Below are 12654 nucleotides of genomic sequence, written 5' to 3'. Positions count from 1 at the left end.
GACTCTCTTGCTCTCTCTCAAATACGTAAATCTTTTAAAAAAAATGACTAGCACGGCAAACTTTCTATTTTACCACAGTTAGGAAAGTGAGAAATGGCACCTAACTAATGTATTTCAGAAAACCAGGCACCCGTAGCATCCATCCCACTGGGCCACCTCCACCAGCAGCAGGAGGTTGTGGCGCCTGGAGTCATCCCCAGTGTGTGCTGAACCACAGTCCTCAGCACTGGGTGGTGTGACGCTCGTGTGCGTCCTTCCTGTGGTGACACACAGGCAGCGTACCTCAACTGCAGTGTCCAGGGTGTGGGAAGGGCCAGTTTCTCTCGAGCCACATTTGGTTATTGCCAAGAGACAAGGGAAGAGGGTCAACATGAAAGTCTGTTACAGATCAGATGGTTTAAAATACTAGGATTGGGGGCGCCTGGGTGGCTGTCAGTGAAGCATCTGCCTTGATCCCAGGGCCCCATGTCCCGTGTCGGGCTCCCTGATCAGCGAGGAGCCTGCTGCTTCCTCTCCCTCTGCCTCTCACCCTGCTTGTCCCCTCCCCCTGTCAAATAAATAGGTGAAATCTTTAAAAAAAATAAAATACTAGATTATTTTGTAACAGACCTTATTTTTTAGAACAGTTTTAGGTTCTCAGCAAAACTTAGAGGAAAGTACAGAGATTTCCCATAGACCCTCTGGCCCCACATACACAGCCTCCCCTACTGTCAACACCACCAGAGCGGGGCGCTCATTTCAACTGATGAACCGATATTGCTATGTCATCATCACCCAAAGTCCACAGTTTACATCAGGGTTCGCTCTTGGTGTTGTACGTTCTGTGGGTTTGGACAGATCTAGCATGACCTTATAACATCATGGAGTAGTTTTATGGCTGAGGATTTGGGTTTTGTGTGCAGTGTGGATAGGTCGTAGCACCTGGAACCTCCTGACTGTTCTGCACAGTTCTGTCTACTTTGTTGGCTTTGGACGTAGGCTATTCCCACTGCAGTCAGCTGCTTTGGCCGCACCTGGGATGGGGTCAGTGGGTGCCACTTTTTACGAGGGACAGGGAACAGGCTGAAGGGCACTGGAGGCTAGCAGGTTTTGACCATGTGTGTCAGGAGAGAGAGGGTGACCCAGAGGTGTCAGACCCTGCTTTCACAAATGATCTCATGGTGCCCTCAGAACAGCCTGGCCAGGTAGCACCAGGTAAGCAGACTGGCGAGGCTCAGCAACATGCCCAGGTCCCGTCACTGGAACTCAGTGTGGGCTCGCTGGTTTGCTGTGCACCTGGGCACAGGGGCTCCTCCCAGGCTCCGTATAGACCACAGGCCACTCCCGGATCTTATCACAGTGACTCTCAGCCCCAACCAGGTGAATTTCCCACCCTGGGGCATGGGGGACTTGGCATCACATCGGGCTGGATGCAGATGGCCATTCTCTTGGAAGCTCACACTGTCACAGTCTTCCTTTCTGCCGTTTTGGGGGGGAGTGCTGGGGCTTGCTGCCCTCCCCTCAGTGGCCGTCCCTGTCCCCCTAAAGTAGGCCCCCTCCTCCATTATCTGTGCCTCCTTTTCTCTGCAGCCCTGTGTCAATCTATAACTATTCATGCGTATTTATATCTGGCTCTCCCACCAACCTAATCTCAAGACACAGAGCATAACCTTTTTTGTTAATGTATTTAGGTTGTCAAACAAATGCTTTTTCAAGTAATCAATGGATTGAATGAAAGTGGTGGGACTGCAGGTACAGAGGCTTGGGGAGGATGGAGGTTATGCACATCCGTAGAGGAAAAACAAGCCTGCCATGGACTTCAGGCGCAGGACCTGTGTTTGTGTTCTCTGGGCGTTGACCTTCCTCTTCTCTAAAGTGAGTGGGAGAAGTCGAACCAGCCCCACCATCCCAAGCCAGTGTGCATACCACCAGCAAGGTCACACTGTCACTTCCTTGGCTTTGCCTCCAGCCTTTGCTATAAGCAACGTGTCACCTGTTTTCAGCGGTGTGCAGTCATGGCGACATCTGCTCTGCAGTCTGCCACTGCCCTTCAGATGTTCTGCCCAGCCTGTGCTGAAGATCACCCACATCTTAGGGCTGCTGCAGATGGGGAAAGTCCCCCCTCCCTGGAGGGTGACGCCTTCAAGCTCCAAGAATGAACATGCAGCTGGCCTCACCAGCTCTCTGGAGATGAAGGCTGCGTGTGTCTGGTTGTGAACAGGCATGACTTGTGGCTGACATGGGGAATCCCCTCTGCACCTTGGACTCTACACGGTCAAATGTAGCTGAAGCAGTGGTCAGAGCCGCTTCTCTGGGCTGTGGTCACAGTGCCGTCTCCCACCTGCTGGACAAAACTACAACTGCATTTATGTTCTGTGTCTTCAACCCTCCAGCCCCCTGCAGCCCCCTGCGGGGCGCTGGGTTCCTGCCACTTGGTGCTTCCTGTTGGAATTTTCATGCCCCAGCAGCTGGCATCCCAACCCCAGCCCCTGAAACAAAGCCCTCTTCTTTTGGAACTCATCTGTGAGAACAATGGCCTTTATTTAAAAAATAATTTTTTTTGTAACACAAGAAGGGATCACTGTGACTGTCCCTCCCGTCCCCCAGATGGGGCTGAGAGGTGGCAGGGTCAGAGCCCAGCAAAGTCTCCTTTGTGCTGCTCCAGCCACTGTTCCAGCGTCCTGGCCTTGGGGTTGAGCTTCAGGGTCAGTTCGATGTCTCGGTCAGGTTTCAGGGCATAGAAACGGAACATGTTGGCCAGGTCCTGGGCGCCAGGGAAGCCATACTTCTCGTAGTCCTCTGGGGTTGTCTAGAAACAGAAGGGAGTCTACTGGGTCTGTCAGCATCTCTGGCACCCCAGCTGTGGGCAACCCAGTCCCGACCCAAGTCCTTTCCAGTAAGTTCATCTGAAAACCCTTCTAAAAAGATTAAAGTTCAAAAACCACTGCTTTTTTTTTTTTTTTAAAGATTTTACTTATTTATTTGACAGAGACAGCCAGCGAGAGAGGGAACACAGCAGGGGAGTGGGAGAGGAAGAAGCAGGCTCCTAGCGGAGGAGCCCGATGTGGGGCTCGATCCCAGAGCACTGGGATTACGCCCTGAGCCGAAGGCAGACACTTAACCGCTGTGCCACCCAGGCGCCCCTCAAAAACCACTGTTTTAAGTCAACTTAAATCCTATTCTTTCAAGGGGCACCTGGCCGGTTCAGTCAGAAAGAGTGTGCCAACCTTGATGTTAGGGTCGAGTCTGAGCTCCACAGTGGATGTAGAGATTACTTTAAAAAAAAATATAGGGGGGGGCGCCGGGGTGGCACAGCGGTTGGGCGTCTGCCTTCAGCTCAGGGCGTGATCCCGGCATTACGGGATCGAGCCCCACATCAGGCTCCTCTGCTATGAGCCTGCTTCTTCCTCTCCCACTCCCCCTGCGTGTGTTCCCTCTCTCGCTAGCTGTCTCTATCTCTGTCAAATAAATAAATAAAATCTTTAAAAAATAAATAAATAAATAAATAAAATAAAAAATAAAAAAAATATTGCTGCCTGTCTCTCTGTTAAATAAATAAATAAAATCTCTTAAAAAAAAAAAAGTCATAAATCTTATTATTTTGAGATCATGAGATGGAAACTTCTCAGCCCTTTCCAAACCAGATCTCTGCAAACATCACTTTCTTCCTCAGAAAACAAAGCTGTTCCCCTTTCCTGACCAAATTGAGTCTACACTCCTCAGCTCCTGAAATCTTCCACAGCTGCCTCAGACCTTTCTTTGTTTAGATGTAATGCGCAGCCATTTAGGGCATGTTTTCTAGAGCACCTCCTGGCACTAAGGAAGCACTTACATTGATTACTCCATTCAATTCTAACCACCAGGGAAGGAGATACTATTCATATACCCATTGTATAGATGAAGATACTGAGGCAGAGAGGGTCTGGGACTGTGCCCCTAAGGTCACACACTGGTGGGTGTTAAGGGCTGGGAGCAGGATCTGAGTCTGGGGGGCTCTGACCCACCTGAAACACGCCCTGCCACAGCCTCCCCATCATTGCTCTGCTTGGGTCTGGGAGCTCTGTGGGTAGTTTTTGTCTTTCAATGACTTGGGAGTTTCCCAGATTTTCTTTGATAAGTCACTCTCACTACCATAATGGGAAGAACCAATAAGAAACAAGGCACCCAGGAGTCTGAACAGGAAGACAGGGTCAGCGGGGAGAGAAGGGGCCAGAGGGCCTCCCGCCCACCTAGCCAGGCCAAGAGGAGACAGGGATGGGGCCCATCTCTCTGGTCTCCCTTCCCTTCCCTCCCTCAAGTCACACCCCAGAAAAGCCCAGCACCCCTGTGTGTTCACTCCTTGTCTTGGACCCTTGTGTCCCCTCTTTCTGGAAACCTTCCTTGCCTTTTGGTCAACTGCCTAAGCCAGAAATTTCTCTCAGCAGCCACACTTGGCTCCCAAGCACAGCATGACAAACGTTCATAGTGATGAATTCAGATTTACCCTGCCCGGAGTCATGGGGCAGCCCTAAATACTGCTTCCCTACCACCCATAAAGCCCCCACTGGGGGTTAGAATGACCAGAACGGGGCTGGCAGAGCCCCCTGGTGGGAGCTGGGACGGTACCCATCCTGGACCCGGGCCCCAGGAGCCTACCTTGGCATTGCGCACGGTTTTCCCGGTGTGCTTGGAGAGCAGGGCGGCGTACTCTTCTGCTGTGTGCTTGCAGGTACTGAGCCCAATGTTCTGACCGACGTACTCTTCTGGCATCTTCAGCAGGCTGAGCACCACGGGACCCAGGTCGGTCACAGATAAGCCGTCCATGGGCACATCACCCATGGGCAAGCCTGGGAGAGGAGAGAGGAGGGGTGTTCTGGCACATGTTCCCACCAGCCCATCGCCAGGACATGTGCACAGGTCAGCACCCCTGGTGTGTGTGGTGGACAAGCAGCAGTGAGGTTCAGTCAGGAAACGATGCTATCTGAGCTCTGCCACCTTGGCACCTGTTTACGCCCTGAGCCCTGGTTGCTCCATTTACAGAGTGGAGGGAACGCTGGACCTGCCCACCCTCTCGGGGCTGAGACACGAACGGAAAGGAAATGAAAGGGCTGCTCCCGAGGCGCCGGCCCCACTGTACTTTGTCGTGTCTGGAATTCCTGACGTGGAAAGCCAACTACACTAACAGGAAGGCCAGAGTGCCGAGGCCAGGGCCTGGCCCAGAGCAGCACATGGCAGGGGAGGCAGAGCAGTATCACTTGGGTCCTGCTGCATTCCTCACCCATGACAAGGGCTACCGCCACTGCCCATTCAGGTCACCCAGGGACCTTGTGGGGACAGAGCTCAGCTAGACACGGAACATAAGAGGTATCCCCGAGCAGCTCTGCAAACTATAAAGGGCGATGCCAGTGTGCCAACAGAGGCCCAGACGGCTCACCGTCCCTGCTGTTCATGCACAGGGGGAGGGGTGGCCGGCTGAGGACCGCGGCCACCCACAGGACACAAGCTGCCTAAGGTTCCCTGCAGTCCATTTACAGCTTGAGAGGAACGTGCTTTCCTCCTCTGTGACACCTACCACTGGACCTGACCCTCCAGATCCTCCCCTTACCCCCGCAGGAGAAGTAACAATGCACTCGACTCTGTAACAGACGAAGCAGCGCCTCACTGCCTCCTGGCAGGTTTTCTCATCGCCCCTGCAAAAGCCAGTGATGCCCATTTCACAGAGCAGGAAGCAGAGGCCCAGCAAGGTCACATGCTCTGTTCTAAGTCACAGGCCATGTGAGAACCCGGGCTTGGACCGGAACCATCGGAGGACAAGCCCGTTTTCTCCAACACCCGCAGCTCCCCTTGGCGAGAGCGGACGCTCGGGAAGGAGGAAGGGTACTCACTCAGCAAGTAGCTCTTTCCATCGGGGGCTTTCTGAGGCAGGAAGTAGGAGAGGAGGTTCTCAAAATAGCAGGACAGCCGCACGCTGGTCATGGGAACTCCGATGTCCCGGAAATATTCCTCCACCTCCCCTTTGCCATCAAAGTGGCCCGCTGCCAGTCTCCCGGCCGTCAGCTTCTTGATGTTCTCCAGGCCACTGTAGACCACGTAGTGAAGGCCCAGGCGCTTGGCCAGATCGGCCAGCAGCTTTCCCTATAAGCAGGAAAGGAGAAACCACAAAGCTGAGAGGGAGGATGTGTAATCACAGCCCTGGCTCTCCCACCCCTGTTGCCACTGTGCCTGATGCTAAGAGGCTGACACCACTTCTGACAATGCTGACATCCTCTGATAAGGGTCCCTCTTCTGGAATGATGCTCACACGTGGTACCACGCCCTCTCACACACCGTGAGCCTTCTGTCTTGGTGTCACTTCTCTAGATCACCCGGGGGGTTGCACTTCCCCATATGCTCAACTGTGGCCCACCCATGTGCACTGTGACAGGTGGGGGTAGGTCTGCTGTTTGGGAGAGCGCTGCATGGAGCTCTCCCCACTCTGCCTGCTCCATACAAAGCCATCCTCCTTGAAGGACCCCAGCAATCCACTAGGGAGGTGGTACAGCTCGGGGATGAAGTACACATGCTACTCAGGGGCCACACCTGCTCTGCAATGCACTAGCCTCGAGATCCTGGACCAGGGACCTAACCTGGCAGCTATTAAACGGGGAGCCACACCACCTGCCACGTAAGGATGTGTAGGGGGTTGAACAGTGGCCTCCAAAAAGATATGTGTACATCCTAATCCCCAGAACCTCTGAATGTGACCTTATTAGGGAAAAGAAATCTGCAGATATAATTAAGGAACTTGAGATCATCCCCAGTGGACCCTCAATCTGTGGACAAGGGTCCCTATGAGAGACTGGAGACATGGAGAGAAGGCCACATGAAGGCAGAGACTGGGGTGATGTGGCCACGAGGAGAGCCAGCTGGGCAGAGACTGGGGTGATATGGCCACGAGGAGAGGCAGCTGGGCAGAGACTGGGGTGATGTGGCCACGAGGAGAGGCAGCTGGGCAGAGACTGGGGTGCTGTGGCCACGAGGAGAGGCAGCTGGGCAGAGACTGGGGTGATATGGCCACGAGGAGACAGCTGGGCAGAGACTGGGGTGATGTGGCCACGAGGAGAGGCAGCTGGGCAGAGACTGGTTGCTGTGGCCACGAGGAGAGCCAGCTGGAAGAGGCAAGGAGTGGAGTCGCCCTTAGAGCCTCCCTCTGAAGGCGCCTTCATTTTGGACTTCTGGCCCCAAGACGGGAGAGAGTCAGTTCCTATTGTTTTAAGCCGCTCAGCTTGTAATGGCAGCCACGGGATGTGAACACAGGCTGTAAGGATAATGAGCCAAGATCACCATCCACCAGAAGAGCTGTCCTCTCCACTCTGTGGGATGGGGTTCCACGTAAAATGTATTCAAAGAAAATGTCAAGGCTAAAAACATGTCTAGAGACTAGCGGTCCAGTCCAACCTCCCTCTATTTTATGAAGGCCCTTTTTTCTAACAAAGCCCAGGGCAGGGAAGGTCCAAGCAGAGCTCCGGCTGGTTGTGGACGATGCAGGGCTGAAAGCTAATGTGCTGGACAGTCAGCCAGGGCCTCTCCTCTGCCACCACATTCCACAGATCCCTGAGTGCCCTGTGTGTGAAAGGCTTTGTGCAAGTATCCCCATCTTCAGTGGGACACAATGATGGCCACGTCTCACGTTCTCTGTCTCTTATCCCTCCCCCTGCCGCCTGGGCTCAATAACCAACTAACTGGAGAGAATGTGCATGGAAAAAAGAATAAACAGAAACATACAACATGTGAAAAGAGACATGGGGACTTTCTGGGTTGATGGAAATGTGTTCTGATTAGATTGGTAATATGTGGGTATATTTATATTCAAATTTTATCCAGCAGTACAGTTAAAATGTGTGCATCCTATTATGAGAAAATGATGTGTCAACAGAGTCGGTTTTTTAGAAACTGTAAAAAGTCACCGGATGATAAAGAGATTATCAGTTGCCTGAGGCTGGGGGAGGTGGGAACTGGGAGTGACTGCTAATAGGTACGTGGTTTTTTTTGGGGGGTGATGAAATGTTCTGGAATTAGGTGGTGGTGATGGCCACACAACTTTGAGAATATACACTGAACTATACACTTTGAAAGGGCAAACTATGGTGCCTGAATGACATCTAAACACAAGTCACCAGAAGAGGAAAGCATCTGCCTCTCATGCTTATTAAAGTCCAGAAGGACTGCATGGAAGAGGAGGGAAAAGGCCTGCAGTGGACGGTGGTCACAGGCAGAGTCAGCTCCTCGCCGTGCTCCTAGGCCAGCCTTCCCACATCTTCCCACCTGCCCTCACCTGCTTGACCTCCTGCTCCTGGCTTCGGTTTTCCCAGTAGTTGGTCACAATGAAGGCAGCATGGGCCCCAGTCAGGGCCAACTCCATGCTGGCCTCATCATCCTGGTCTCCCTGTACCACCTCTGCACCCTGCAGCCTCAGCTCCTTTGCTGCCTTCTGCCCAGGGTCCCGCGTCACCACTCGAACCCTGAACGTCCCATCTTCCAGGAGGGTCCGGGCCACTGAGCCTCCCTGAGCACCTGTGAAGAGACAGAAAGACCTGCAGGGTGGGACCTGCCTGGGCGTCCTGCTAAGGGGAAGCCCCAAAGGGAACGCTCCACACCAGCCAGACACCCAGACACTTTTCACCTGTGATCCTCATTGAATGCCTTACACCATTTAAAAAAATAACAGCTCTACTGAGACAGCATTCACTCATCTTTTAAAGGGTACATGCTGTATATTTATTTAAAAAGTATTTTGGGGGGCGCCTGGGTGGCACAGCGGTTAAAGCATCTGCCTTCGGCTCAGGGCGTGATCCCGGCGTTATGGGATCGAGCCCCACATCAGGCTCCTCTGCTATGAGCCTGCTTCTTCCTCTCCCACTCCCCCTGCTTGTGTTCCCTCTCTCGCTGGCTGTCTCTATCTCTGTCGAATAAATAAACAAAATCTTTAAAAAAAAAAAAAAAAAAGTATTTTGGATGGGGGCGCCTGAGTGGTGCAGTCTTAAGCGTCTGCCTTGGGCTCAGGGCGTGATCCTGGCATCCTGGGATCGAGCCCCGCATCAGGCTCCTCCACTGAGAGCCTGCTTCCTCTCCCATTCCCCCTGCCTGTGTTCCCTCTCTCGCTGGCTGTCTCTCTCTGTCAAATTAAAAAATAAAATCTTGAAAAAAAAAAATTTTTTTTGGAAAATCCATATACTAGTGGGTTGATTTTACCCAGAGTAAACAAATACTTACACTGGGCAGCTGAGACGTCTCCCACTGTGCATGCATCATACTTGCCTTGAATTTCACCAAAAAGACTCACCACTTCAGGTTAAATAAATACATAAAGTGTACAGTGCAGTGGTTTTTTGTGTGTTTAGAGCATGCAACCATCATCACAGTCAATTTTAGAACATTTCATTCCCCTGCCCCCAAACAAAACCCAAGCCCAGCAGCACTCACTTCCTCTCAGCCCTGGCAACCACTCATCTACTTTGTCTCTATCCCTCTGCCTCTTCTGGACGTTTCACACAAATGGAATCATACGGTATACAGTCTGCTGTGTCTGGCTCCTTTAACTTAGCATACTGTTTTCAAAGTTCCTCCAAGTTTTAGCAAGCATCACACCTTTTAACAAATGCTTAAAATCTGGGATGCCTGGGTGGCTCAGGTCATGATCCCGGGGTCCTGGGATCGAGCCCTCCGGGCTCCTTGCTCAGCAGGGAGCCTGCTTCTCCCTCTCCCTCTGCCTGCAGCTCCCCCTGCTTGTGGTCTTTCTCTCTGATAAATGAATAAAGAAAATCTTTTAAAAAAAATGTTTAAAATGTATTATGGGGCAGCTGGCTGCTTGGGAGGCAGAACATGCAACCTCAGGGTCATGAGTTCAAGCCCCGCATTGGGAATAGACTTTACTTGTACAAAATAAATAAGTAAAATGTATTACAATATTTAGTGCATACACAAAAGGATGCCAACACCCATGTGCCCACCCCTTAGCTTAAGAAATACAGTATTACCTACATCATCATCTTCTTTTTTTTTTTTAAAGATTTTATTTATTTATTTGACAGAGATAGAGACAGCCAGCGAGAGAGGGAACACAAGCAGGGGGAGTGGGAGAGGAAGAAGCAGGCTCATAGCGGAAGAGCCTGATGTGGGGCTCGATTCCACAACGCTGGGATCACGCCCTGAGCCGAAGGCAGACGCTTAACCGCTGTGCCACCCAGGCGCCCCCCCCCTTTTTTTTAAAGACTGAGGGGTGCCAGACTCAGTCAAAAGAGCATGCAACTCTTGATCACGGGGTCGTGTCTCTGAGCCCCACTTTGGCTGTAGAGATTACTTAAAAAAAAAAAAAGACTTTAAAAATGAGAAAAATGACAAAAAATAAAATCATCAAAAGGAATAAAATAAAAATCATCCATAAATATATGTATGAGAAAATTGGATGCAGCAATATTTCCAATAGTGGAAATTTGTAGACAAATGACGTGTTCTTGGGTAAGAATCTGGTTAAAGAGTTGGGCTCCCTCCTCAGCGGGGAGTCTGCTTCTTCCTGTACCCTTCCCTCCGGCTCATGCTCTCTCAAATAAATAAAATCTAAAAAAAAAAAGGGATTCTGGTTAAATAAGTAACCGATCCATGCAAAAGTGATAAAAAAGAATGTGGCAGATCTGTATGTATGACTTGGACAGGTGAACACTCTCCTGGAATGGAAAAGATAAGTTGCAGAACTACAACTACCCTCACACAGTACTGGTGGGAATGTAAAATGGTGCAGTCGCTTTGAAAAACAGTCTGGTGGTTTCTCAAAGGGCTACACAGACTTACCATATGATCCAGTAATTCCAGTCTAAGCATGTACCCCCAAAATTAAAAACGTCTCTACACAAAAACTTGTACATGAATGTTCACAGCATTATTCACAATGCCAAAAGGTGGAAACAAATCAAATGTCCATCAATGGAGGAATGGCTCAACACAACCTGGTCTAGCCATGAAATGGAATATTATTCAGCTATAAAAAGGACTGGGGTACTGACACATGCTACAAAGTGGGTGAACCTTGGGGCGCCTGGATGGTTGGGTGGATTAAGCATCCGACTCTTGATTTCACATCAGGTAATGATCTCAGGGTCATACGGGGCATGGAGCCTGCTTAAGATTCTCTCTCTCCCTCTGCTGCTCCTCCCCACTCCAAACTCCAAAAAACCCCCAAAACCCCAAAGTGGATGAACCTCAAAAACACGATGCCAAGTGAAAGAAGGCAGACACAAAAGGCCACATCCGTATGATTTCATTTACAGGAAAAGTCCAGAATGGGCAAATCTACAGACAGAAAGTAGACTGATGGCTGCCAGGGGCCGGGGAAAGTCAGGAGAAATGCTAGTGGGTATGAGGTTTCCTTTGGGAGTGATGAAATGTTCTGAAACGGACTGTGGTGATGGCCACAGAGCTCAGTGAATATACTAGACATCAGCGAACTGCACACTTTAAATGGGTGAATTGTATGGTACGTGCTTTATATCTTAAGGTGTTATATGTTTTTAAAAACATATACAGGAAAGAAAAAAAACAGATGGGGGCAAAATAAGACACTTTACCATTTAAAAAAATAATTGTGTATCTCTAACCTGTCTGGTAGGATACTGTGGAAACGAGGGCCGTGATGGATGGGGTTGCCAGGACGGAGGTGGGAGGGAGATTTCGTTTTGGTACTATGTGCACATGCTTATTCGAAAAAGTTAAAGTAATTAATTTTTTAAAACGTGAAAGGGAATGTATGCCCAGGTCCTGTCCCCACTCCCCGCCGGGCCGGGGTCCGAGACGCAAGACCCTCCCTCCAGGACCCGCTCACCCACCCTGGGAACTCCTCCCAGGCTCCGCGGGGCTGTGCTTGCGCTCGCTCACCTGTGGCTCCAAACACCACCACCAGTTTCTTGTCTGCCATGCGGGCTGGTTCGGCAAGTGGGGTCCCAGAGGCCTAGGGGCCGTGGGACGAGCGGGATCGGCGATGGGGACACGCGTTCCTCCTGGCACGATCCCGCACACGCACCGCGTGGACGCAAAGGGCTCCAGACACCGCGACCCCGTCCGGGTCTCCGGCTTCCACCTCCCGCGCGGTGCTCCCGGCCGCCGAGACCTCCACGACGCAGCCCTGGCGGGAAACAGTTGACCGGGAACTTTGGGCCTCGGGACCTTGCAGCCGAGTCCACTGCCGGAATGGGGGGGGAGGTGTGGAACCTGCGGAAAGGCCGACCCCGCCCACAGTTCCAGCCCCGCCCTGACAAAGCCACCCCTTCCCGGCCGTCCTGCGAAAAGGAACCCCAGCCGTGCTGCCTCGGGACTCCCAGTGTCCTGGCCCTCACTCCGCGCGGAGCTGACCCGCCTCCCCCCTCGGCGGGCACAGATGGTTCGTCCCAGTTCGCGCCTGCCTGGTTGTGCGTCGGTTCCGCGCAGCCCCCTCGGCTGGCGGAAACCGGATATATACGGACCTCCGGAGCTCCTCGAAGTGCACCTGCGGAGCGGTTTTGCAGGAGGCTTGCGGTGAGACCTGCGGATGCAAAAACAGAAGCAGAAACAAAACACACGGCTTTATCTTGCATGAACATCTGAACTTGCAGACACGGGGTGTCACCTAAAGATACTTAAATAGCATGTGGGACTCTCAACCCCCCAGGCTCTGAGTTCTTGCAAGCC

The 12654-nt window shown here is 51.7% G+C and overlaps 1 protein-coding gene across 2 annotated transcripts; it reads right to left on the bottom strand.

The window, feature by feature from the left end:
• Positions 1–2501: 2501 nt before the first annotated feature.
• On the bottom strand, positions 2502–12194 carry NMRAL1 (NmrA like redox sensor 1). 2 transcript variants are annotated; one of them, XM_002924593.4, is made up of 5 exons: positions 11866–12188; positions 8273–8511; positions 5844–6093; positions 4615–4805; positions 2502–2788 (listed from the first exon to the last, which is right to left on the bottom strand). In XM_002924593.4, the coding sequence occupies exons 1-5, from the start codon at positions 11903–11905 to the stop codon at positions 2609–2611; spliced, it is 900 nt and encodes a 299-aa protein (XP_002924639.1). In that variant the 5' UTR covers positions 11906–12188; the 3' UTR covers positions 2502–2608. The 2 variants fall into 2 exon arrangements, with proteins under 2 accessions (XP_002924639.1, XP_011229840.1); XM_011231538.3 differs by having other exon boundaries at positions 2670–2806; positions 11866–12194.
• Between the last annotated feature and the right edge of the window lie 460 nt (positions 12195–12654).

This window comes from Ailuropoda melanoleuca, chromosome 10, assembly GCF_002007445.2.
Source record: "Ailuropoda melanoleuca isolate Jingjing chromosome 10, ASM200744v2, whole genome shotgun sequence".
Taxonomy (NCBI): Eukaryota; Metazoa; Chordata; class Mammalia; order Carnivora; family Ursidae; genus Ailuropoda; species Ailuropoda melanoleuca.
Note: the sequence above shows the minus strand (reverse complement) of the source record. Positions and strands in the feature narration are given on the sequence as shown.